This window comes from Lutra lutra, chromosome 2, assembly GCF_902655055.1.
Source record: "Lutra lutra chromosome 2, mLutLut1.2, whole genome shotgun sequence".
In the NCBI taxonomy this organism is placed as follows: Eukaryota; Metazoa; Chordata; class Mammalia; order Carnivora; family Mustelidae; genus Lutra; species Lutra lutra.
In genome coordinates, this window is record NC_062279.1 from 67,012,081 (window position 1) to 67,038,822 (window position 26,742).

The 26,742-nt window shown below is 34.0% G+C and overlaps 1 protein-coding gene across 5 annotated transcripts in view; it reads right to left on the minus strand.

Annotated features, from left to right (window-relative positions):
- The window catches only part of LRBA (LPS responsive beige-like anchor protein), a 755,230-nt gene that overhangs the window by 520,991 nt on the left and 207,497 nt on the right, over positions 1 to 26,742 (minus strand). For all 5 annotated transcript variants that reach the window (XM_047717621.1, XM_047717620.1, XM_047717619.1 and 2 more), the window contains exons 31-33: positions 20,240 to 20,373; positions 6,504 to 6,582; positions 4,487 to 4,620 (exon numbers count right to left, since the gene is read on the minus strand). In XM_047717621.1, the coding sequence (XP_047573577.1) occupies positions 4,487 to 4,620; positions 6,504 to 6,582; positions 20,240 to 20,373 (347 nt within the window). The remainder of the gene's footprint in view (positions 1 to 4,486; positions 4,621 to 6,503; positions 6,583 to 20,239; positions 20,374 to 26,742) is intronic.

Here is a 26,742-nt window from a genome sequence, read left to right on the forward strand (position 1 = left end):
CTTTTACACCGATTTTACTGATATTTCTTAACCTTTTTTTTTTTTCATTATTGTTCCCCACTAGGAAGCCATTTCAGAACATTTTTTTCTTAATTGCATCCCCACGAAACTTTAATACTAAACATACACTGTATAGATGTACTGTGACCCACTGGAAGAACCATATAATACTTAAAATGTTTTTGCCCTCCCCAAATATCAGTTCTTGTTCCCACTGAGAAAACAAATTTCTATATTCTTAAAATATGATCCAGTACTTTGGGGAATGCAATACAAACTGAGGGAGATCCAAGAGTGATGATTTATTTTATTATATCATAATTCTAGGGGCAATTCCAGTATTCTTTTCTTCTCATTATTTTGTAGTCCTTACTATAGTAGGAATAACTCATGAATAATGGTGAAATAACAAAGTGTTTTAAGGTATAGGAAAATCCATATCACAAAGACCCCCTAATGAATCCTAGATTTATAAAAACATGTTCACATATGGTAATTGTAAGATAGAATAATTATTTTTTAAGTAACTTTCTTTGTTTTTGAAAGACCTCTTTAAAAAAGCAAAAGTAACAAAATATCAATCCTTACAAAAGATTGAAAAAGAGGGTTAGTATCACTAAAATTTAAACAATCGGAAAACATGTTGTTCTAGGCAAGATGTAATAAGCAGTGTTACCTCTAAACTATTTATTTATTTATATAAATATATATATATATATATATATATATATATATATATATATATATATATATCAACATATAATGTATTATTTGTCCCAGGGGGTACAGGTCTGTGAATCATCAGGATTACACATTTCATAGCACTCACCATAGCACATACCCTTCCCAATGTCCATAACCTAGCCACCATATCCCTACTCCCCCACCCCCTAGCAACCCTGTTTGTTTTATGAGATTAAGAGTCTCTTATGGTTTGTCTCCCTCCAAATCCCATCTTGTTTCATTTAACTAAGCTTTTAAATCTAATCTCAAGCCATCAGAAAATAAGTGGGACAGAGAAATCATTAAATGACATCATGAGGAAACAATGGCCACAGAGTGCCAAAATATGTAACATTCTACAGAACAACCAACCAGATTTCGTCCACAAGCCAATAGCATGAAAACAGAGGGAAAATATGGAGAAACTATTTAATATTAATAAAGACTTAAAAGACATAACCAAAAGCAATAAATTGATTTTGTTTGTATATAAATGAGAAAATGTTTTGTAAAAAGACATTTAAAAAACAATGAATATGAACTAAGTATTATATGGCATGGAACTATTATCAATATTAGGTATATACACAACAATTATGATTATGTAAGAAAATATCCTTTTTTACATGGCTTATGAATTACTTAAGGTTAAAACAACAATGTCTGGAATTGATTTAAATACTAAAGCAAAATAAAGGGAGGCAGATACAACAAACAATTATAGCAAAACAAAGATGGTTTGGGAGTTGGTAATAAGTTCATGGTTATTTCAATTTCTACTCCATACATATTTAACATATTTAAAATTTTTTAAATTAAAAAAAAAACATTAAAAAATTATAGAAGTAATAAGCTTCCCAGTCTCTGGGCATACAACTTGTGACTGACAAAGGCAGGATTAGAACCAAAGTCTCCTGTCTTTGAATCTAGTGCTTTTGTACAGTACCATGCCACAAACACTTCTACTCAAAACTCTTGTTTTACAATGCACAAAAACCACCACCCAAAACGTTCCTTACAACTTAACATACATATGTAAGATGCATAAAATTCCTAGATTTTTTTTTTTTTGCTAACTTTTTATGAATACAGTCCAATGAGGCACTGCTCAGGTTTATAGATAAGCAAGAGTGCATCATCTTCCTTATTATCAGTTTATCAGAACTTACCAGTAAAAAATTGATTCTAAATTAAATTTTGTTCAGGGATCTGGAATTGGCAAGTTTAGTACTTCTGAGTATCTTGCGGGATCTATTATAAAACTATTATATAAATATATAAAACTATAAAACTATTATAGACCAACTAAAAGCTCTGTTTTGCTACACCAAAAAGCTGTAATTAATAATCCACTTTACAATAATGAAATATAGTTCGTAAATTGTCACACCACTTAAAAAAGAAACATTTAACATGTGAAGTATAAATTAGGGAGAAGTCCTTCAATTTTTCAATTCATTATCTTTCAAATTTTATTACTTCATTAGATCAAATAGTCCATGCATGGCTGAAAAAATTATATCCTTAGGCAGATAAGGTAAATTCTACCCCCAAATTAAGTAAATATTTCTAAAACTTGAACTTTTTCAAATAAATTTAATACTTTTTCCCTCTGTGGAAATGAGACCACTCATCACCAACTCCATATACATCTATATAGCACAGATGATAATGAAATTCTTATTTCAGCCAAAGCTTATTATTTTAAATGTGCTGATATCCCTCAATTAGTGCAAATATAAAGAGTATCTTCCACTATTGAACTACCTCTACCTTGCATTTCCATATTCTTATTTCTAAAAGAGAGTTTTTGGGGGGTGCCTGGGTGGCTCAATTGTTAAACATCTGCCTTCAGCTCGGGTCATGATCCCAAGCTCCTGGGATCAAGCCCCACTTCAGGCTCCCTGCTCAGCTGGAGGCCTGCTTCTCTCTCTCCCATTCCCCCTATTTGTGTTCCCTCTCTCATTGGGTATCTCTCTGTCAAATGAATAAAATCTCTTTAAAAAAAAAAAAAAGTATTTTTTAGTAAGTTTTAAAAAATTCCTCAAGGGATCATCTAGTGACTGTTACTCAACAAAAATTTATAACTAAAGCTATAAATTTATATTTAAAGAGATCAGGATACAGATAATTACATTTTTCCATGATTTTTCAGCTTTAAGAGAATCAAAGTGTTTAATCCTAAACCATGAACCATGGACACAGACAAGCCCAGATTTAGGAAACTTCTAGTCCAAACACATCTAAATTAAAAAAATCAATTCTATATTATCACTGATGAAAATCCTCCAGCTTATCCTTAAAAAATTCTACTTGTAAGGATGAAGACTGGTATTCTGCAGTCAGTCTATTAAGCTCTTAACTAGAATTGTTTGGAAAGCTATTCTCTGTTGAACTGATATCTGCTGTCAGAGATAGCAATTGGCTGAGTCACCCATTCTAATATTAGAAAACATTCACTATATGGCAAGTACCCCATATTAAAAAAAAAAAAAGTCCAGGGACACCTCGGTAGCTCAGTTGGTTAAGCGACTGCCTTTGGCTCAGGTCATGATCCTCGAGTCCCAGGATCAAGTCCTGCATCAGGCTCCTTGCTCAGCGGGGAGTCTGCTTCTCCCTCTGACCTTCTCCCCTCTCACAATCCTGTTCGCTCTCTCTCTCTCTCTCAAATAAATAAATAAAATCTTTAAAAAAAAAAAAAAAAGTCTGAATACTTCTCCTTCATTCCATAAACAGCACATGGTTTTCAACCCAACTCAATAACCAACTCTGAATGCTATCTAGTTTGACACCATCTCAAAGTATACTACCTATAAATGATCCAGGAATCTATATGTAAGCAGGATAGAGTACTGTTGTTAAGGCCAATTTAATGTTAAAACCTGTTTAACTATTAGGGCCTGCTTAGCCAGAGTGACTCCATATTGCCTAGGTAGCCATATTGTTGTTTACTTCCAAGGACTTCAGTCCGGGAATAAACGCCCCAATAGTTCCTGGTATGGGTTCCAGGTATCAATTCCGGGAGTAAACGCCTTAACAATAGAAGCCATGTACCTTGGGTCTGCGGTTATGTCCTATAAAACCAGCCTGTGAGATCGGGAGGGGATTGCTCTCTACGGAGGCGGCCCTGGCCGGTCAGTCTAACTTCTAATGCTTGGCATAGAATAAAGCTTTGCCTAACTTTCACTTTGTCTCAGTCTCGTTCCTTTGATAACGGACCCCAACACTGTTATTTCTACTTATTTATAAAACAGAATTCTACTAATAAGGACTAATAATACATTCATTTTCCTAATATGTGGTGATATACTATTTATATCACCACATATTTATATGGATCATACTTATATGATCCATATAGATCCATATATTATACCAATCCATATTTATATGGATCTTAAGTTTAGTAAAATCCCAGGTAAATGCCCGCTAATTACTATAACACTAATCTTTCCAATTCTCCATTCTCATAGTTTATTTTAATGCATTAAAAAAAGAAATCTAAGTCGTAGTTCTTTGGTTCAGTACATACTTTTCTGCTTCATCCAAATCACTAATTAAACATCCAAATCAGATTAGAACAATAGAAGAAACACATCTTTCAAAAGATACAGACTCTGTAAGAAACTTTGTCAAAGGCTGAAAAATACCTGAACGATGAAACTCCATCCTTCTCCTATTATTCATTTCAATTTTTAATCTTAAAACTTAAATATAAATTTAAATATTCATTTGTAAAGTGACATATAGAAAAATCACTTACTTGTTCCTTCTATAAGCAGTTCTTGTCCATGACTACCCAAAAGTGTCCGAGAAAGAAAAGGTGCAAAATCCACAAAAATCTCTCGCAGAAGAGGAGCTGCCTTTTCCAAAGCATGTTCAAGCCTCTCTGTAATACTAATGGAAAGATATTATCTGAACTATTCATTAGAATTTACAATTTTCAGTTTTTAAAATGAGTTTCCAAAGAAATGTAAAATCATGAGAAATTAAAAATTATATAACAACTCATTATTGCTATACATATCATTCCTTCTGCTAGAATACCCTTTATTATTAAGATCTATATTACCACCTCAGCTCTGACAAATAATCTGGTAAACAACCACTCTAAGCATCCAATCTTACTGGAAATCTTAATGGGTCAGTAGAGAGCACTTGATTTTAACACCGTTATAACCTAAAAAAACTCGACCAAATCCTTATCAAATTTGTGTATTCCTGGGTCACCTGAGTGGCTCAGTCGGTTTAAGCATATTCCTTCAGCTCAAGTCATGATCTCAGGGTCCTGAGATAGAGCCCTGGGGTTGGGATCCTTGCTTTAAGAGGAGTCTTAAAGTCTCCTTCTGCCCCTCCCCCAACTCTCTCTCTGTCTCTCTCTCTCTCTCTCTCAAATAAATAAAGTCTTTAAGAGAAAAAAAATTGTCTATTAATAAACCATCAGCACCTTCAGTTCAAGAACTATAACTTCCTTTCTAAGTTCTCAGCTGCAGCATACAGCATAGACACCATAAGTATTTATAAACTGAATTAGTTTATATTCTTTTCTCATTGACCTCTTTAAGAATCTTTTTTCTAAAGCAATCTGAACAACTTTTCATTTGAAAATTTGTATACTTTACTCACACACTTATAATGATCTCAATTTACATATTAATATGTCTCTGTGACTAGATGCACATATACTCATATGTATACACACATACAACCACACACATGTATACATTTAATGAGTTAAACAAGCTCCCTGCATTTCAGGAAATTCAGAGGCATCCACAGCTTTAGTTCCTAACTTATAAACAAAATATATACATAAACAGCCACTACTTACCTATTTATTCACACAAGGAGTACTTCGTAATACCAACAAGAGCTGCTACTGAAACTATCAACTGTTTAGCTGATGGAAATTTCTTCTACCAATTAGCATCTCATCCTAGGTACTACCCTTAATACTATTCCTCTCTAGATAATATCACAACTACAAGGTTACACATACAGAACTTTGGTGCCTGTATTTGTGGAGTGCTAGGATTTTCCAGTAGTGGAAGGAGGATCAAGAACTCTGACCACGAAGGCTCTAGTGGTAGAAAATATCCACAGCATTCCACCCTTGAATTTGAAATGCATATTCCCAATTTAAAAAGGTTAAGGACGGTAAAAATGTACCCACTGTTCAGTTTCACTGTGGCTTTGGTTGACTGGCTATAACTTGCTTCAGCATTTTTGTAGAAAATGAACAATGAATTCTACATTTTCAGTTCATAATCATATGAAACCTAAGTCATAAGCTACTACCTGTGTATTTAAACATTTGTTTTGCATGCAGTACGTATTAATCATAATAGCCACTTCTCAAAAACCTTTTACATCTCATAATCTTTAAAGAGAAACTTCTAAAATATTCAGGCCTCTGTCACTTATGTTTTTAAAAAAATAGACAAAATTGGGCGCCTGGGTGGCTCAGTGGGTTGGGCCGCTGCCTTCGGCTCAGGTCATGATCTCAGGGTCCTGGGATCGAGTCCCGCATCGGGCTCTCTGCTCAGCGAGAAGCCTGCTTCCCTCTCTCTCTCTCTCTGCCTGCCTCTCCATCTGCTTGTGATCTCTCTCTGTCAAATAAATAAATAAAATCTTAAAAAAAAAAAAAATAAATAAAAAATAAAAAAAAAATAAAAAAATAGACAAAAGTAAGTTAAAAAAAAAAAAGAACTGTAGCTAGACAGTTTAAAGAGTCATCAAAAGGAATAAATCACAAATATCCAAGTTAATAGCTTTAATACCTCATATTTGAAACTTGGTCTTGTGGAACTGAGCCAACTGTTGGCACCGAGGGCAATTTTGCATTAGATGATCTACCACCTATAAAAGAAAATAACCATTTACAGGAATCTTCCATTTTTAGATAAAGGTTCAAAGAAGCTATCTTTATACCAAGTCAACACAAAACATTACAATGGATTTTAAATGTCCATTATATTTTGGATAACATTAAAATCTACCAATTAACAAGGTATCTCTTTAATCATTTAATATGTAAATCTTAGTTACAAGTTTGATTATTACACCAAGTAACCTATGATCCATCAGCTGCAGAGGTAACAGAAAACTAATTTCTGACTCACTAAAGTCATGATTGCTTCTATCCAACAAGTAGCAATAGAGATTTACAAGTAGACACTTTTTAAAATTGAAGCAAAACACAAAAACAGCTAATTCCAAATTTAGCCTCAAGCACATAAACTTCCACTTCCATAAAAACTGACCTTATTCAGTCACCAAATACCTTATGCTATAGCCTGACTGCTTCTGAGTCTAGCCTAACAAACATAACCAGGGAATACTTGTGAAACCTTTTTTTTTTTTGGGGGGGGGGAACCTTTCTTAAATGATTCAAATAGAAGTTATACTCCCTCATTTGTATCCTCAGTGTAACGAGAACTTAACCTGTTCGTGCATTTGTCATGCTATATTTCACTTGATTTTTTAAATATCCTTTTTCCTATTATACTAATCTTTTTAAAAGCCAAGGCCTCATCTTTTTCATCCCAATCTCTCCAGAGCTTAGAGAAATTGCCAATAGAGGGTCCTCAGTTTATGTTAATTCCAAAAATTATTCCCTTAATCATTCCTATCTCTCATATTTTACAAATTAATCTTCCCATCTAGTATGTACTTCGCTATTTCCTACTTTTTTATGTCCCTCTCTTTGTTCAAACTACTGTGTAAAATTAATTTCTACCATGTGATCTTATTTTACTCTCCAATGAAACTTCCAGATACCCTTTAATACTCTTGTATATTTTGTTGAATGGTCAATTCATCCTATTCTATTATGAAATGTTAAAGCTCTTCTACCCTGTACGAGAATTTTCATCTTTGTTTTCAACAAATAACTGATTACTTGGCAGGAGAAAAAAAATCACTAGAAAAGTAACTGGAAGAGTAAAAGAACAGATAGGAACAAAACAACATACATTATGACAAGTCTTGAAAGAATGATAGAAGACTAATTTGTATGATAATTTACTGAGACTTAAGAAATTCCAAAAGCTCAAGAAAGAAAGGGGAAAAATAAAGTTCCTGTTTAAGAATTAGGATATATGGGATAGAACATCATTCAGTTTAAGCTAGGAGTAGGATCAAAGGAAACAGAACAGCCATTTGGCTTTTCTAAGGCCAATATTAGGAAGAAAAAGAACAGACATATAGAGTGTCCCTCTATGACACAGGGACTGTAAGTCACTGGAATCCAACTTGGATGATATCCTTACAACCTGGAGTCTACAGGAACAAGAGACATGCATATCTTGCTTGCAGATGTAATTCAGTAAAATTCATTTCTGAAAGCAGTATCTTAAATGGGTGGCAAGTTAGTATTTGGGTAAATACAGACTGAAATCTCATCACAATTCTAGAGAGAACAGTCCAAAAAGAAGGAAATAATACTGAGGAAAATGAAACAAAGAATATGCAAAGCTGATACACGAGAGAAGAGTAGCTCAAAAGATCCTGGAATCTATGCACTACCAGAGGTCTGATGCTTATGATATGTTCTCAAAACTTCAGGCATAGGTATGCTAGAAGTACCTAAAAGGACATAAAGTGGTGTGGACAGAAAGATAAATGAAGGAGAGATGGAAGAAGAAATGCTCAACTAGCATACATAAAGGAAGAAGACAGAAACAGTTGAGAATGTAGAAAAGCAGCCTCCGACATCAGGAGCTGGTCTGGTAATAATGATTAGGCTTAGTGTTGTTAGTATGAATGACTGATGACTTTACAAATTACAGCGTTAGGCTTCCATGCTTCTGATGAGATTTATTAGGGTATCTCACAGTAGAATTACCCATGCTTCCTAACAGTACTCAATTCAGAAGGAAGCCCCACTTCCTTAACCCCTCCCTAAAATCACCTAATATAGGTTCAAACCCTGTAATAAATCATTTCTAACATTCTCTTACTCAGATGTCCCTAATTTCCTCATTGTGTGCATCCTCCCTCACTGAACTAACTTATTCAACCAAAAGTTTATTCCTGGCAGTCTTTGGTTAGAGCACACTGATAGAGACTTTAGATGAACTCAGGCAGAAAAAGATAAAAATCATCCAATTTTTTTAAAAGAAACAAAATTTTAAAAATCTCTAAGTAAGAATTCTTTTCCATAACAACCTGTCTCATCAGGATAAAATGCACATTTTTCCACATGGTAGCATTTCTCAAATCAACACATTTTATAATCAAAGGCATCTTAACAATTGTAGTTAGCCATAGTTGAGACCTACTTGTAAGAGGAAACAGTGGATAAAATCAAGAAAGCAACACATTCAAATATGATATGGTAAAAGACTAAGTAAAGGAGAACTGTGTAACTATTTAAAATCTTTATTTTGCCAGTCTACAACCTCAAGATCACATAAACTAGAAGCCTACAGGAAAAATAGTTGTATAATTTCAACATATTATGTAAGTATAATGATTTGCTTGTAGTGAAAATGAACCTCTAAGTCCATTCCAATAGTGTAGGCAATGGAAGATCATCTCCACTGCCCCACTCGCTACAAAGGGACACCTAATGTGGCAGTAAATTTAACAAGGCTTGAAAGCATAGGGGTCTCTTTTCTTTTAAAGAGGGGGTTGGGGAAGGGGCAAAGGTAGAGAGAGAATCCCAAGCAGGCTCCATGCCCAGCACAGAGCCTGACATGGGGCTTGACCTCGAAACCCTGAGATCATGACCTAAGTAGAAAGCAAGAGTCATACGCTGAGGCACCCAGGTGCCCCAAGGTTTTATTTTTAATTTGCATGGTTACCCTAAAAGAAACCAAATTCCTGAGTGAACACTGAGGACTGAAACAAGCATGCAGCTTTATATACTCACTCATTTATTGAAAATTATCTTTTGAAAACAAATAGAAGTCTAGGTATTATTCTAGATGCTTGGGATATACCAGTGCTTATATAAACAAAAAGTTCAGCCCTTGTAGGGGAAGACAGACAATAATAAACATAATAAATAAGTTGGGAGCTAGAAGGTGGTTTAGGAAATAATAGAGAAGAGTGAGGGAAATTGGAAGCATGGGGTGAGGGTTAGTGAAAGCTGCTTGCATCTTTAGATATAGTGGTCAAGGTGAAACTTAGGGAAGGTGACCTATGAGTGACAGTCTGAAGGCAGGGATAGAGAGTTGGCCAAGAGAGAATCTGTATCTGAGAATCCTGTGTTTCAAGTAAAATCAGTTATTTTCCCATTATACTACAGTATAAAAATATTGTACTTTTAAAGAGAAAAGGGGCCCTATTTTCCAAACTTCCTTAATCTAGTCAGGCCTCAAGCAGTTAGCTTGAACAGATCAAGTAAAGTATTTGCACCAGGATGGGGGTGACACTGACCTGGAGCAAGGTATATGAGCTCAAACAATGTGAAGAGAGCATTTAAGTAGAAAAGAAAACTAAAAAGAACTTTGAGGTTAATGATTTGAAATTAAGGGCATTTGTGTGAATCCATGGTTTCACTAAATACAGGTAATATATACAACTATGTATGAAATATATATCCTCTTTCAAATACATATCCATATATAGTCCCTAGTTCTATCCACTGAGAGGACTTGGGAACAATAATACCTTAACACCTCATGTCCAAATCTTGCTTCTAAACACTATTCTTCACTGAGAGAGAGAAATGACCAATTCAAGATTTACTAGAGAAAAATACACAATGAGCTTGAAACATCTAGTTTTGTTTTTTAGAAAGCAAAGATATGCCAAAGGAATAATAGGCAATCATTCACAAAGACACAGAAGCCAGCTTGAAGGGACTACCACTGACCAAACTGGAAACATTTTGAGCATAAAAATAAATAATGATTCCTCAAAAAGTTGAAAATAGAGCTACCCTACAAACCAGCAATTGCACTACTGGGTATTTACCCTAAAGATACAAACGTAGTGATCCGAAGGGGCATATGCACCCGAATGTTTATAGCAGCAATGTCCACAAGAGCCAAACTATGCAAAGAACCTAGATGTCCATCAATAGATTAATTGATAAAGAAGATGTGGTATATATATATATATATACACACACAATGGAATACTATGCAGCCATCAAAAGAAATGAAATCTTGCCATTTGTGACAACGTGGATGGAACTAAAGGCTATTATGCTTAGCAAAATAAGTCAATCAGAGAAAGACAACTATCATATGATCTCTCTGATATGAGGAAGTGGAGATGCAACATGGGGGATTTGGAGGGTAGGAAAAGAATAAATGAAACAAGATGAGATCAGGAGGGAGACAAACCATAAAAGACTCTTAATCTCACAAAACAAACTGAGGGTTGCCGGGGGGAGGAAGTTAGGAAGAGGGTGGTGGGGTTATGGACATTGGGGAGGGTAGGTGCTATGCTGAGTGCTGTGAAATGTGTAAACCTGGCGATTCACAGACCTGTACCCCTGGGGCTAATAACACATTATATGTTTATTAAAAAATTTAAAAATTGTGGACTCTGAGAAACAAACTGAGGGTTTTGGAGGGGAGAGGGTGGGTGGTTGGGTGAGCCTGGTGGTGGTGGGTATTATGGAGGGCACGTATTGCAAGGAGCACTGGCTGTGGCATAAACAATGAATTTTGGGACACACACACAAAATTAAATTAAATTTTAAAATAATAATACTAAAAATAAATAATGATAATAACGTACTACAACTCATTTAATAAAATAGGAAGCCAAAGAGGCCATATTGATAAGATAAAGTAACAATCTGAGGAACAGGATATTTAAATAATTTCAAAGTACCTTTCCACAAAACACTTATTAAAAACAAAAGGGAAAGAGTAACTTTACCATACAGAAAATTGGCCATTCAATTTTTTTTTAAAGATTTTATTTATTTATTTGACAGAGAGAGAGAAATCAGTAGGCAAAGAGGCAGGCAGAGAGAGAGGGGGAAGCAAGCTCCCTGCCGAGCAGAAAGCTCCATGTGGGGCTGGATCCCAGGACTCTGAGATCATGACCTGAGCTGAAGGCAGAGGCTTAACCCACTGAGCCACCCAGGCACCACTGGCAGTTAGATGTTTATCAAATAATGAAAGTGGTATCATCAATATTGTGACAAGTCAAAATTGTGCACCATATGATAGGCACTGGGTGATTATTGAAATGTTAAATCACCATATTGTACACCTGAAATTAATATAACACTGTATGTTAACTATACTGGAGTTAAAATAAAGACAGATAAAATTGCGCAGCAGGTGATTAGATTTTCTTCTCCACCTGTTTCATAATATTCCTACCAAAGAAGTGTATCATAATTTGCTTCTAATCATGAGGATATATCAGACCAACCAAAATTCAGGGACATTCATTTGAGTCATTCCTAGTTCTTTACCATAGTAAATAGCATTTTGTATTTGCTTACATAAATTTATGTGTACTCCTTGACTTTTTTTTTTTTTTTTTTTTTTTTTTAAATAGGCTCGAAACCCAGTGTGGAGCCCAATGCAGGGCTTGAACCTATGACCCTAAGATCAAGATCTGAGTTGAGATCAGAGCTGGATACTGACTGAGCCACCCAGGTGCCCCACTCCTTGATTTTTTTAGGTAACTTCCTATTAGCCAATAAATACACACTTTACATATGAACACATATTGCCAAATTGCCCTGAATAAAGAATAAATAATTTACACCTGACTACTAGTAAAATTGAATGAATTTTCCCACTTTAGTGGAAACCAAAAGGTAACATAAATAACTACTACTCTGACATTTTGAGCATTTTTGTAGGAATCCTTTTCTTTGTAATTTGTAATTATTATATATAGATATTTACCTTTTATCGTTCATTACAAATACTTAAGTGTGTAGTGATTATTGTCATGCAGAATTCTAGAACGTTCCTTTTAAATCATTTTACCAGTATGATTTAGAAAAGAGAAATACCACCAAATTTTAACACGGTTGTTAGGATGTTTAAATTTAAAAATGTAAAGAACCTAAGATAGGGGCACCTGGGTGGCTCAGTCAGTTAAGAGTCTGCCTTCAGCTCAGGTCATGATCCCAGGGTCCTGAGAACAAGCCCCACATGGAGTTCCCTGCTCAGCAGGGGGTCTGCTTCTCCCTTTCCCTCTGCCAATCTCCCTGCCTGTGCTCTCTTGCTCTCTATCAAATAAATAAATAAAACCTTAAAAAAAAAAAAGTAACAAAGATAAAGTAGATTCTCCATTGTTCTTTTCCCACATTTCTGCAAAGCACTACAGAAGAAAAGTCAAGAGCTCTTCTAAGTAACTCTACTATATATTCATGTTTGCTGCTACCCATTTTTAGTCAAGCCTTCTATTTATATATTACTTACCTATTAAATTCTGGCAATAAATATTAAAGTTCCTCTACTCTTCTCAGCTTGAAATCTATTCCCCTTCCTGCTTTCAAAAAGAAATATTAGGTCATTCACGACCACAGCCTTTCTCCTCCACATCTAAAAAGAAATCCTGCCAAGCTCTCAAGATCTCAACAATCAATCTCTCACGTAACTTCCACACCAATTTCTTTAGAAAACATGTTCTACACTAGCAGACAACACTTCCTCACCAGCCACCTACAACCAAACCATTCTCAAACTGAATCCTAGCTCTATCAATATTGGGCCAGTTTCTCTGATAATAACTACCCATCAGGGGTTGTTATATGATTGAAATGTTTGGGGGAAGCGGTAATAGCTCTGCCACTTACCATCAGTAGAACCTTGGATAAAGTTACTTAAGCTCTCTGTGCTTCATTTTCCTAATCTATAAAATGAATAGTGGTACCTACACCTCACAGAATTATTTTGAGCCTGGACCATAACACATACACAATTAATGATAGCTTCCTTTCCTACCTTTCTTCTCTATGACTTCCTTTCAAATACTTAAAGTTATCATAGTTCCCTTTAGTCTGTACTTCAGGCAGAAAATACACCCAAATTCTTCAATGATTATTCATATGACATTATGTATACATAACTTAAATGACATAAAGGTTCTAAAGTACCTTTTAAAAACATTAGTCCAAAAATTTTTTAAAGAAACTAAAGGTAAATCTGTTTAAAAGTCTAGAAGTTATAAAGCAAAGAGTCAACCCAGATTTAACTGTTATAAAAAGTGTATTTCCAATTATTTCACTTATCACATTGGTATAAAACAAAACATAGCCATAAAGATTTGGTAAACCCAGCCACTGTATAAGAAAGTATTTTATTAAAAGCCTGTACTCCCTCACTCCACTCCCATAACTTCCTCAGGCTCACTTCATTTATATCTGGGCATTTTGATTCAATTTACTCTCTTAGGTAAGGCAAATAAAATTAGTTACAGTTATAGATAAACAGGAAGGCTCTAATCATTAAGGCTCTGGGACAACGCGACCTTCCCTAAAATATGCTTGGTCTTCAGGCAGAACTAGATCAGTAATTCTGATTCAGTTCTCATCACCAATTCTCAGGCAAACATAGAGCTTCAGAAATCTAGACTGTTTGACACCCCACAGGCTTTGTTCCTTTGGGGGAGGATACCGTAGCAATCTTAGATAATTAACCTTTGGATAATTCTAAGCCTACCTCTAAAGAGGGAGAATATTCCTACAAGATGAAGTTGTGAATCTCTCCTTTCCATTACACATTTCCTTCCCATTCCCTTGAAAACCAGAATTAACTTTTCTTTTTACTGGGATTTATTTATCTCTGCTTCCTCCCCTCCTCACCATCCTGCTCATTTGAGAGCTAACTGTACACAAAAACCCTAAGAAACTGCATGGAACCTATCCTAATGCATAGTATTAAAAGTGAAGTTAAAGTACACATTTCTTTATAGTCCCAATCTTTAAAGTACATGTATGAATTCCCACTTCACAATCAAAAAGTCTTCCATTTTCTCATTTTTCTTCCATGTTAACATTTCAAACTAGAGAGCAAAACAAGGTAATTTTGAAAAGAATCTTTCTGTTCAGTATCTGGAATTTCTGAGACTCAGGTCCATCCTTCTATTTCTACACAACTCAATGAAGTACTTCAGACACCAAATATCTTTATGACAGTCAGTTAATGACACCTCCAATTCTCTAAATCCTTGACAGCAATATGATTACTAAACCATAACTGGCCACTGACTTTTATTATTAGTGATTAATTAACTATTTCTGAGCTTTATTTCTTTTAATTGGTGGTAGTTTTTAAAGACCACCTTTATTTAGAATATAACAGATACTGTCTCTAAAAGGACTACTGGTAGTTTTTCTCAAACTTCTCTGAACCTAAAAAAAAGAAAAGTATGAAGCCCCATTTATTTAAAAGTAAGACACACAAGTAATAAATCTCAAGAAAATATTTGTATGAGGCTTTAGGTAGTAGTTACAAAATAAAAATAGCTTTTACCGTGCTGACTCTAATTTTAACAAACTGAAATGCATATCCGAAGTCTGAAGAAGACAGGTAGCAACAGTGGCTCTAAATAAAACAGTAACATAGAAAGCCTTCCTGACACTACTCTAGAAGTGTTGCCAATTTTCAAACCTAAAAGAGACTACAGCAGAAAGGGATTCTACAAACGGTCTTTTTCAATAGTAAGAGAACACTTTACCAACAAAGATAAAAAGATCCAGGGGGATGGGTGAAATAAGTGATGGGGATTAAGGGGGACCTTTGTTGTGACGAGCACTGGGTATTGAATGGAATCACTAAATTGTATACCTAAAACTAATAGTACACTGAAATTTTTTAAAAATCTTTAAAAGAAATCAACTAGCAATAATTATTGGAGGAAAACACCACACAAAAAATAAACTAGAATATCGGTAACTTCATAGGGGTCATTCTCCATTTCTGCCATGGAAAAAATGTAGTTTCCAAATATTCTGCATTTTTCAAGTCAGATAAAATCATAAATTTATGACTAATTTATTGTTTTAAATTAACATTAAATATTTTTAATACACAATCACACATATGTAAATGCAGAAGCTACTTTGAACATGTGGAATGATACTGACTTATCTTTTCCTTATCCTTGCACTGATAAACTGGCTCCTTCAAACTGACAGTTTTCCAGACATTCAAAAGAACAAAAAGGAAAATGCAAATACATCATCTGTCTCATATCTACCCAGGGAATAGCCAACTGTTTATACAAAATTCCTAAGGGTCTAAATAAATAATGTCCTTTGCAATAAAGTATCATTAAAACAAGTGCCAATATATAATCCCTAAACACTGGATTTTTAAAATTTTTCTACCTCTCCCTTTCACCCCCGAAAACTCCTCACCGATTCCAGACCAGTCGCAAGAGGCACAGTCTGTATGCCCAGTAAAAACTTTTTACTAAATAAAAAACTTGTACTGATTGAGTAAATATAAGCTCCTTGGGTCAAATTTCATATAAGCAAAGAATCAAACCTTTTTTTTCAATGTTAAAAATAAATGTGCTAGGGGCGCCTGGGTGGCTCAGTGGGTTAAAGCCTCTGCCTTCAACTCAGGTCATGATCCCAGGGTCCTGAGATCGAGCCCCACATCGGGCTCTCTGGGCAGCGGGGAGCCTGCTTCCTCTTCTCTCTCTCTCTGCCTGCCTCTCTGCCTACTTGTGATCTCTGTCTGTCAAATAAATAAATAAAATCTTTAAAATAAATAAATAAATAAATGTGCTAATTAATAATATACATGGGTCTGATAAACAGATGAGAGCCTAATATTCCAAATAGAAGTATAATTATTGTATTTTACAAACTGGCAAACACCCAGCATATAAATTACTGAAAGACAGTCTATTTGGTTCCTTTAGTGGATTAGCTTCATTTTTGTCTTAATCACTTATGCTTTGCATCATGGTAGAAAAAACATGTTAGCACACCTGAAAAAAAGAGTAATGACATCTTAACACATACTGTATTCTGGGCAATTAAACCTATACTGATGAGTAACTTTAAAATGTCCAGATTTTGATATATTTACTAAAACTGTTTTCTCTTTTAGCTTTCTTTTAAAATATGCATATACCAAGGATGTATCTTGTTCTCTGATAAATATCTTTTATCAGTTACTAAGAAAGACTTGCTATTGATAGTAAGACTACACTTTTTTGCTAATAAAATGTTACAGAAGCTAAGGAATGTTATCCAAATTAAAATGTGAAATTTGTATAATAATCAAAATTTGTATAATAAGCACAGTTTCAGCAATGCACAGTTTAAAATGTAAATGTACAAATCTTCAATTTTTTTGCAATGTTACAGATTTGGGTGACTTTTTAAAGTACAGTTGACACACAATGTTAGTTTCAGGTGCACAACATAGTGATTCCATAATTCTGTATATTATGTCATGCTCACTACAGTGTAATTACGACCTGTCACCATACAATGCAATTACAATACCAATGACTATGTATTTCCTATGCTCTATCACTTATGCATTCCATAAACGGAAGCCTGTATCTCCCACTCCCTTCACCCATTTCATCCATCCCCCTATACCCTTCTCTTCTGGCAACCACCAGTTTATTTTCTGTATTTATGGGTCTACTTCTGCTTTTTTGTTCGTTTGTTTCGTTTTTGAGTTGGCGATAATATTATCACAGAAGAATCTCTGACCTCAGATAAAGCTGGCAAGCTCTAATTCTTTTTCTGGGATTCAACTGTACCCAATTCTAGTTTCTCTTTGTGCCACATGTAAAATTTAGAAATCCCATTCTGATACTAAAAATTCTAAATAGTTTAACTATTCTGCTACAAAAGTCCTATTTAATGTTTTATATTTACATTGTTTCTGCCAAGGAAATTCCCATTTTTGCTATTGTACCATGTATTATCAAGTGTATTCTTTTAATCAATAATCTATTAATGGATTTTAGTAGTTCATTTTTTGTTGCTGACTCACTATAAAATTCAGAACTGAAGTCATCCCAAGGCACAAAGACTTAAGGTTTAAGATCCACAGGGACAGATATTTACTGTACCTTCATACAAAGAAAATAATACAAGATCAAACCAAGACTAATACCTAATTTACCCAGATCTGCAGGAATAAACTGCCTAGGGGTGCCTGGATGGCTCAGTCAGTTAGCATCTGACTCTTAATTTCAGCTCAGGTCATGATCTCAGGGTTCTGGGATTGAGCCTTTGCTTGTCCCTCTCCCTCTGCTCCTCCCCCTGTTCTCTCTTTCTCTCAAATAAATAAAATCTTCAAAAAATAAAAAATAAAAATAAACTGCCCAGCTCAGTGTGCAATTACAACTATCAATTCATCCATAAATCATTTTCTCCCAATTCTTGCTTGAACCAGAAGGAGGAAAATAAACTTAAATATATGTCACCTAGTTTTATGAATGGCAAATAAATTAAGAGACCTACCAAAAAGAAAACAAAAATCTCACAATAAAAATATTGATGGTGAGGAAATACCTACGTGTGGGGTTTGGATTCCAAGTAAAAAAAAAAGAACAGGATACAGAGGCAAGTATGGTAAACAAAAGTAGGTAAAATGGGGTTGTAGGAGAGTGAGAAATACAATGACTGAAAACACTATATTGAATTAGATTTTCCTTATCAAGTTTGTAAGGTTCATGTCAGCAATTAATGGAATGGAACAGAAATAAACTGGAGACACCATATAACGAGGACAACAAGAGAATACTGAAAGAGGAAAGGAAGAGTCAGTCATGAAAAACAAATGATAAAAACAAAGACCATCACCACAAAGATTTGAGATAACAAGGAATTTTTTTCTTAATTAAGGGGTTTTAGGGAGAAGGAAAGAGCTAACAATTCTAGCACAAAATGGGAAAGCCTGAGAACTGAGAAACATCACCACTGGAAATTAAACAAAATTTAAACAATGGGGCCAAAGGGTACATTATAGCTGGATACAATGTTTTGTGAGGGTTTGCCAATAAACAAATAGTCTTCAAAGTAGAAAATTATTTTGTAATTCTGCATATGGTTTTTCAGGGTGAGTTTATATAATAATGGATATATTAGAAAAAAATACAATGCTTCAGAAATAAATTTATCATCCTGTTTTACATCCAATATTGCCTATGTATCTCTCAGCTTTGTTTCTTATCTCTTCTGAAGACTGCATGATTTAAATGTCAAAAATATATTTAAAAGCAACCAGAGGATTGCTTTAATTACTTTGTCCCATAAACTGAAATTAAAAGGCAATATATTCAAAATAAGATGAAAATATTTTATTCAGTGTACTGTGAACTGCTAAACTTACTACTATTTGCTCTGGGAAGTTATTAGAAGTTCACTAACACTGAGTTTAAAAGATGGCCCACCATTTCACAGATATAAGTACCTTCTGCCTTTTTCCCGACTGAAGAAGCTCTAGAAAAATCGCAGCTGATTTTTTTTAAGGGTACCGGATTGGGGTGAAAGAACAGAAATTTGCATCCCAGTCCAATATAGATTACCAAATTGTTTCTCCTCCAAAGTAAAACAAAAGCATCAGAGTATGGTGGACAAGTCTGGTAGAGTCCTACACTTATTTTCTTTTACATTTTCTCACTAGAACAATGATAAAGAAAAATATAACAATATACCACACTACTATGTTAGTAATAGGCAATGGGAAATAATGGGAATTGGGAATGTTGAGGTAGTATATGGAACTCTGTACTTTCCATTTCATTTTTCTGTAACTTAAAACTGATCTAAAAAGTAAGGTCTACTTGTTTTTTAAAAATTATTGATAAAATAAGGGGCACCTGGGTGGCTCAGTCATTAAGCATCTGCCTTTGGTTCGGGTCATGATCCCAGGCTCCTGGGATCAAGCCCCCACATGGTGATCCCTGCTCAGTGGGAAGCCTGCTTCTCCCTCTCCCACTCCCCCTGCTTGTGCTCCCTCTCTGTGTCTCTCTCTGTCAAATAAGTAAAATTTTTAAAAATTTTTTTAATAAAATAAAAGGCAACATAGCATAAAACTCCATGTACTAATACTACAGATTTTGGTTTCCAGGAAAAAATTTTTTTTCAATAAACTGAATACAATTCAATAAACTGAGTACAATTATATATAAACATAATACAAGATTAATGATAAAATTTTGAAAAAGACACTAACCCATGAAACTTAAAAAATCAAAACTGCCGGTAGTAGTTCAACCACATGGAAATAATCAAGTAACTTCAGAGTATATTTCCTAGATTTTTCCATGTACAAAAGGTATATACTTCACATAGCTACAATTACATGGTATATGTAAAGTACTGCACATATTTTTTTACTTAACCAACTGTGAACATTTCCTCATCACTAAACACTAGGAACAATTATTATGTTTAAGTGATGAAAATACTGAAATAACTTGATAGAATTTATTTGATACTACTCAATTTATTTGGAAAATTATGAAACAATCAATAGCATAATACAAAAGCATAATGATTTATAATGTGCCTAACAAACTATCTTAATTTTATCAAAAGTCCTCAACTTTGCAGAAATGCAATCTTAAAAACTTTTTTGTTCAAATATAACTCACTCACCAGGTGATTCTCCTCCTACATCTGAGGCTTGGCTTGAATCTACTGAAGAAACCACACTGACAGCATTGGTAGGTAGACTTGCAGTAAGTGTAGAAGGTAAGACTGCTGATTTTTTTGTTGCAATGATGACACTTCTGTAATAAAGTAAACAGATTTTAAAATACAAAAGGTCACTCAACCTAATTACATTAATTTCAAAATAGAAAGTAGGAAACTAATTTCTTTTTATAGTTTATTTCTATTTTGATGTATAATTTAGAATATGCTCTCAGTAAGAAATCTTTCCAATGGCATTCATATTTATCCGAATTTCAATGTTTTAAAATGAAGACAATCTCCTATGAAAATATAATAATCCATTACAACATTTGAACTTACAATTACTATATAATATTCTTCAAATTTATGATCTTTAATTATCCAACTTAAATAAAATATAACCAAAGGTATATAAAAAAGGGATTTTGGCACGCAAGTGGAAAAGTAATTAACTTTTTCTTAACCTCAGAATTGAAGATTTCTACATGGATTTTAAACAACACATTTCTACATGGATTTTAAAGCACCACTAATTTGTAATCATAAAACCTTAGAAATCTTGTAAGGTTAAAAAAAAAAAAACCTGCAGATATAAACAATTTTTAACATGTATCTACCAAGTTTTTCTTTTTAAGCCCCAAAGACTATCTTTCGATAATATTATATAGAATAAACAATGCAGAGGTATAAAAGCTAGATGCAAAAAATTTCAAATAATCAAATTTGTTCATTTTGTCTATTATTCAAACACAGGTATTTATGATAGACCAATTTCAATTAAAGTGTAATACTTTATACCAAAATAGTAACTAAAAGACCTTATTAGGCATAACTAAAAGGCATTTTTAATTGAAGTTAGCTCCATAAACATGCAAAAACCTAGTTAATGAGGTAAAGAGGACAGCTGATATATAATGCACTCCCACAGCAGTGCTTACTTTTAATTACCTGGTGTTAACCATAAGCCTAAAGTCTTCAACATTCAATTTATTTAATCACATCTTTTGTTGACAGTATTGTAACCACAAGCTTCAAGTATTCCCTTAACAGCTTTAAAGTATTCAGTTTCTAAATAAAGTTACTTAGATACTTGATCCCAATAAATGTATTCAAAAGTGGAAAATATGTAATTCCAGTACTTTAAAAATACATTTTGTTTTTGTTGTTATACCAAAGAAAGATAATACAAAGCTAAATAGGTTCTGTTTTACTTCAGTGCCTATCATGCGATGGCAAACACTGTTGCCAATTAAATCAAGTTCTCTTGTGTTAGGCATGGCTTATTCAATGTACTTGGGGGTAGCTGGTGTCACATCATTATAAGGGTGACTGCCAATGTTAACTATACACTAAAAAATAGATGCAACAGCCACCTGAGCCCTCAATCCGAAATGGTGTGCTTAAATCATGGTAGCTTATATGAGATGAAGATTATTGACTTTAGGGGGAATAGATATGACCACGTGTGTGTGTGTGCTAGCAGTACACTCAATATAAAATGTAATTTTATATTTCCTACTCAAGGAAGCATTACCTACTCAAGGCAGAAATTCATAAAGCTATTGCTTAAGAAAATCTCCAGGTACATACCCTAGCAACCTATTTTGGAGGGAGGAGTGCTACACAGAATTTACTCTCACATTTGTTCACAAAAGAAAGAACTAGTAAGACTAGTTCACTGATATGATAATTAAAAGCACTGAAATGAGCAACGGAAGATAGTATTTAGAAAACTGAAGTTGTTTTTTCCATAACTGAAATTTAAGACATAAAACTAACCTATGTACAAACCCTCTCGTGGGAATTTCCTCAAGATAACTTATGCCCACAAAAAATGTATACAATAATGTTCTAGAGGACTTAGCTAATAGTCAAAAACTAGAAACAGCTCAGAATCCTTTCAAAAGAAAAATGAATAAGTGACATGCTTATATAATGAAACAATACTCAGCAATTAAAAGAAACTACTGATAAACACAACATAAGTGAATTCTTAAAAGCATTATATTGAGTGAAGGAAGTCTTATACAGAAGAACACAAACTTTGTATTTCCTTTTACATGAAGTTCTATAAAAGGCAAAACTAATCTACCCTAGAAAAAAAATCAGAAGAATAGTTGCCTCTAGCTGGGAAGGCACATGAGGGAACTCTCAAGGTTGATGATGTCTTGACTGAGGATTTGGGTTACACACAGGTGTACAAAGTTGTCAAAATTTCATCAAATGGTACACATAAGATCTGTGCCTTTGAATGCATGTACAATTTACCTTAAAAAACTGTACTGATCTCTAAAGATCTGCATGCTGAAATGTTTATGAAGTGAACTGATGTCTGCTGAAACACGTAAAAAATAAAACTGATAGAGAGATGGATATATGAAGAATTATATGATGAAGCAAATAGAGTTAAAGGTTAATTGCAGTATCTCAATGATGGGGTCTGTGGGTGAGAACATAGGGTGAAAACATAGGTTAGTTTTAGGTCTTAAATTTCAGTTATGGAAAAAACAACTTCAGTTTTCTAAATACTAGCTTCTGTTGCTCATTTCAGTGCTTTTAATTATCATATCAGTGAACTAGTCTTATTAGTTCTTTGTACTAGTTACTGTTTACTGTACAATTCTTTCAATTTCTGTTTGAACATTTTCATAATAAAACATTGGAAAACTGGTAACAGAAAAAACTTACTACAGATGTTCCTTAACATGCACAATCTCTATTTGTCCAAGACAACATGGTTAATTAAAGGTAACAAAAACTTATCTCATTTCTAACCCTTAAAGCTTACTACCATTAATAATACTATCAATCATGTATACTTATTCTTTATTACAATGCAGCTAATATTTACTTTCTAAGATCTTTCTCTTATTCTCATTCCTAACACATCTGAAGTGTAGCTACCTACATGAATTTACATTTAATCCAGCATTCCTCACACACCTCTCCAATATGCTCTTACAGTTCCTGAGCATGTATGTCACTTCACAACTCCGACCACTTGCATATGCTATTCCTCAGCCAAGATGCCTTCCTCTTAGCCCTGCGTGCCAATAACCTCTTCTGTCTCACCTTTCAAAACCTTGCTTATAGGTAAGCCTCCCTAGAATCTCCAAGTCAAAGTTCATAATGTATTATTCTTCATGTTTCCCCATGAGCCTGTTATATAAATTTATAAATTACTAGCTATGATTTAAACTGATGATATGCCAAAAATTACTACTTAATTCTCTAATCCTAACATACATACATATTACTTCCACTTTAAAAGTTAAAATAGTAAAGTTCGGATAGGTAAAGTAATTTGCCAAAGTAAATGCCCTATAATTCCAGGTTTGTTTAAACAAGAGCCTTCTATTTGAACTATTTTCTCATATTGACCTTTTTCTTAAGGTTCATTGAGATATAATTCACATATCACACAATTTAAGTGTCCAATGGTTTTTAGTATATTCACAGAGTTGTGGAACCATTACCACAATCATTTTAACATTTAAACACAATTCCATAGTATAATCACCTATAAGCAATAATAAAGATTTCCAAGATATAAAATTATGCATGTATTACTAACATAAAAAATACATATGCTCACAAATGGAGAATGTTCTCAATTCTTTAGCCTACTTATTATTAATTATATATTACAAATAAACATTTATAAATATAAATAATTAACATTTATTAATAATAATAAAGAAAATTAATTTCCAAATTCTTTGGCTGATTCAAGTTATTTTTTTTTTAAGATTTTATTTATTTATTTGACAGACAGAGAGAGAGAGCACAAGCAGGAAGAGTGGCAGGCAGAGGGAGAGAGAGGAGCAGGCTCCCCACTGAGGAAGGAGCCTAATGCGGGACTCTGGGATCATGACCTGGGCCGAAGGCAGAGTCTTAATGACTGAGCCACCCAGGCGTCCCTGATTCAGGTCATTTCTGAGAAAGCAAAATAATAATGCTTCAGCTTTGGACCACATAAAAACAAAGAAAATTCAAAGTCATAATGATCCAATTTAAAGAAAAAGCAGCAGGCAGATTTCAGGATATTTTCCTTTCCTTTACTGTTTTGATTATCATAGGGTTTCCATGAAAAAGACTGAAGTTTTCAATAAAGGTGATATTTAAGCTATCATATGTATCATGTATGTAAGTGTAAATTTAAGCTAATAAAGCATGTCCTACAGTTAAAAAAATTGCTGTAATTTATCTTTACCATTACTCAAGAATGATCATGAAAGGACTAACATTTCATATTTTTCTAAAATGCTTTGGAAACACAAAGAAAATGCAACATACATTTGGAACAAGTTTGAGATCCTATACGCCAAGCAGTATGCTAGGGATATTTCTGGCTTTGTTCTCAGGATACAGATTGTTTCTAATTAAGAGACTAAATGAATTCTTGTCAATATTTAAGAAGCAAATAACTAAATTTTTAGCATCTACTATCAACTTTTTTTTAAAAGATTTATTTATTTGACAGAGATCACAAGTAGGCAGAGAGGCAGGCAGAGAGAGAGAGAGAGAGGGAGGAGGAAGCAGGCTCCCTGCTGAGCAGAGAGCCTGATGTGGGGCTCCATCCCAGGACCATGAGATCATGACCCGAGCTGATGGCAGAGGCTTTAACCCACTGAACCACCCAGGCGCCCCACCCATCAACTTTTTTTAAAAAAGCACTTTAAACTTTTTGGCATAAAGAATTTGTAAAACAGATATGTCTTTTAGTTTTAAAGCTAACTTTCCAAACTGTCAATTAAAAACGAAATATTAAAGTATGAAATTTTACATATTATAGTTGTTTTTTTTTTTTTAAGATTTAAACATTTGTTTTGGAGGGGGAGAGAAAGAGAGAGAGAAAGAAAAAGCATGCATGGGAGGGAAGGACAGAGGGGGAGGGAGACACGCAGACTCCCCGCTGAGCAAAGAGCCCTACCCAGGGCTCAATCCCAAGATTGAGATCATGACGTGGGCCAAAATCAAGAGTTGGATGCTTAACCAACTGAGCCACCCAGGCACCCCACATATTATAATTTTCTTTACAAACTCGCTGACTTTAATGAATGATTAGTATCTGTAAGGCACTACACTTAAAATACATATGAATTATTTATAACAATCCATGAATTAAGAACTACATATTATCATCCCCATACTATAGATGACAAAGAAGTCATTTCCTAACATTCCACATACAGAAAGTGTACACAGTGCTGACATTTTTAGAACTATGAACAAGGGAGACTTCTGTGAAAGTTTCCTTTTATTTAGTCACAACAAAGAGCAACAATATCTTCCAGATCACTAAGGCTCAGAAGTTCCATTTCAGAACCATATCAGTTTCAAATATCATAAACTTCCACATAAATGCTATTTAACATGCAAATCGTTCACTAAAGGAGAAAAGAGCATTTTAAGCCTAGCACTTTACTCCCTAAGGATCTAACTGAAAAGCCAAACAAGCCCTTGAACTTTATCAAGATAAATCCCTGGCATCCACTAATCACCAGAGAGGATCTTCAAATTAGATAAGAGCAAGAACTTTGGCATGGGAATGAACACAAACACCTTTGCCATCCACAAAGGCCCACAACCTGGCAGCCTTTCAGCAAGGTTCCACTCATGTAGGTGTTACTCTAAACTTTCCAGCTATTGCTTGGGAGTTGATAATTCTTAAGATATGAGGAGAGTTGTGATTTCTGACACAGCATTCCAGAGATAAATACATGATCAGAGGGATGCTTTGAAATTCCCAAAGATATTCCACTGGCCTAAGCCTGAATGAAAATAGTTTTTCAAAAGATGTCTCTTGCTAAGAAAAAGAGGGGGGTTAAAACAGAGCACTTTGCTTGCCATCAGACAATAGGTTAAGTGCATACCAGACAGTAAATTCCAAATAACACCCTGAAAAATACTATCACAAAAATTCCCCTTTGTATTCTATTTCAACAAACCCCTTAAAATGTATTACTGAAGCATAGTTTCCCTAAATAAGTTCAATACTCACTCGCTGAAGGGATCACTAAGGCACAGATTTAATTTCTACACATTTTTGAAAGAATAAATGCTCTAAATTTTTCAAATTTGGGACATTTATAAGGAAACTCTCTTTCACTAGATTAGAAAGATATATTAAATTAATAATCTACCCTCACTTAAGTATTTGTCTACTCAACCTAAGATTAATACAAATTTAAATAATGAAAATAAAGAATATTTTAAAAACTAGTTATTTACACCTCTTCCCACCCTCAAAATATAGTCACTGCTATTAACAGTTTTAAATATACATTTTTAGGTATATGTGAACAGATATATCCATTTTTTTTTAAAGATCATAAATTCCAAGCTATTTTGTACACTACTTTTTCATTTACATTACATTTTCATTTCATAATATATCTACAATATCATTTTACATCAACAAATAGTGTTCTCCTTTTCTCACCTTAATGGTTGCATACTAT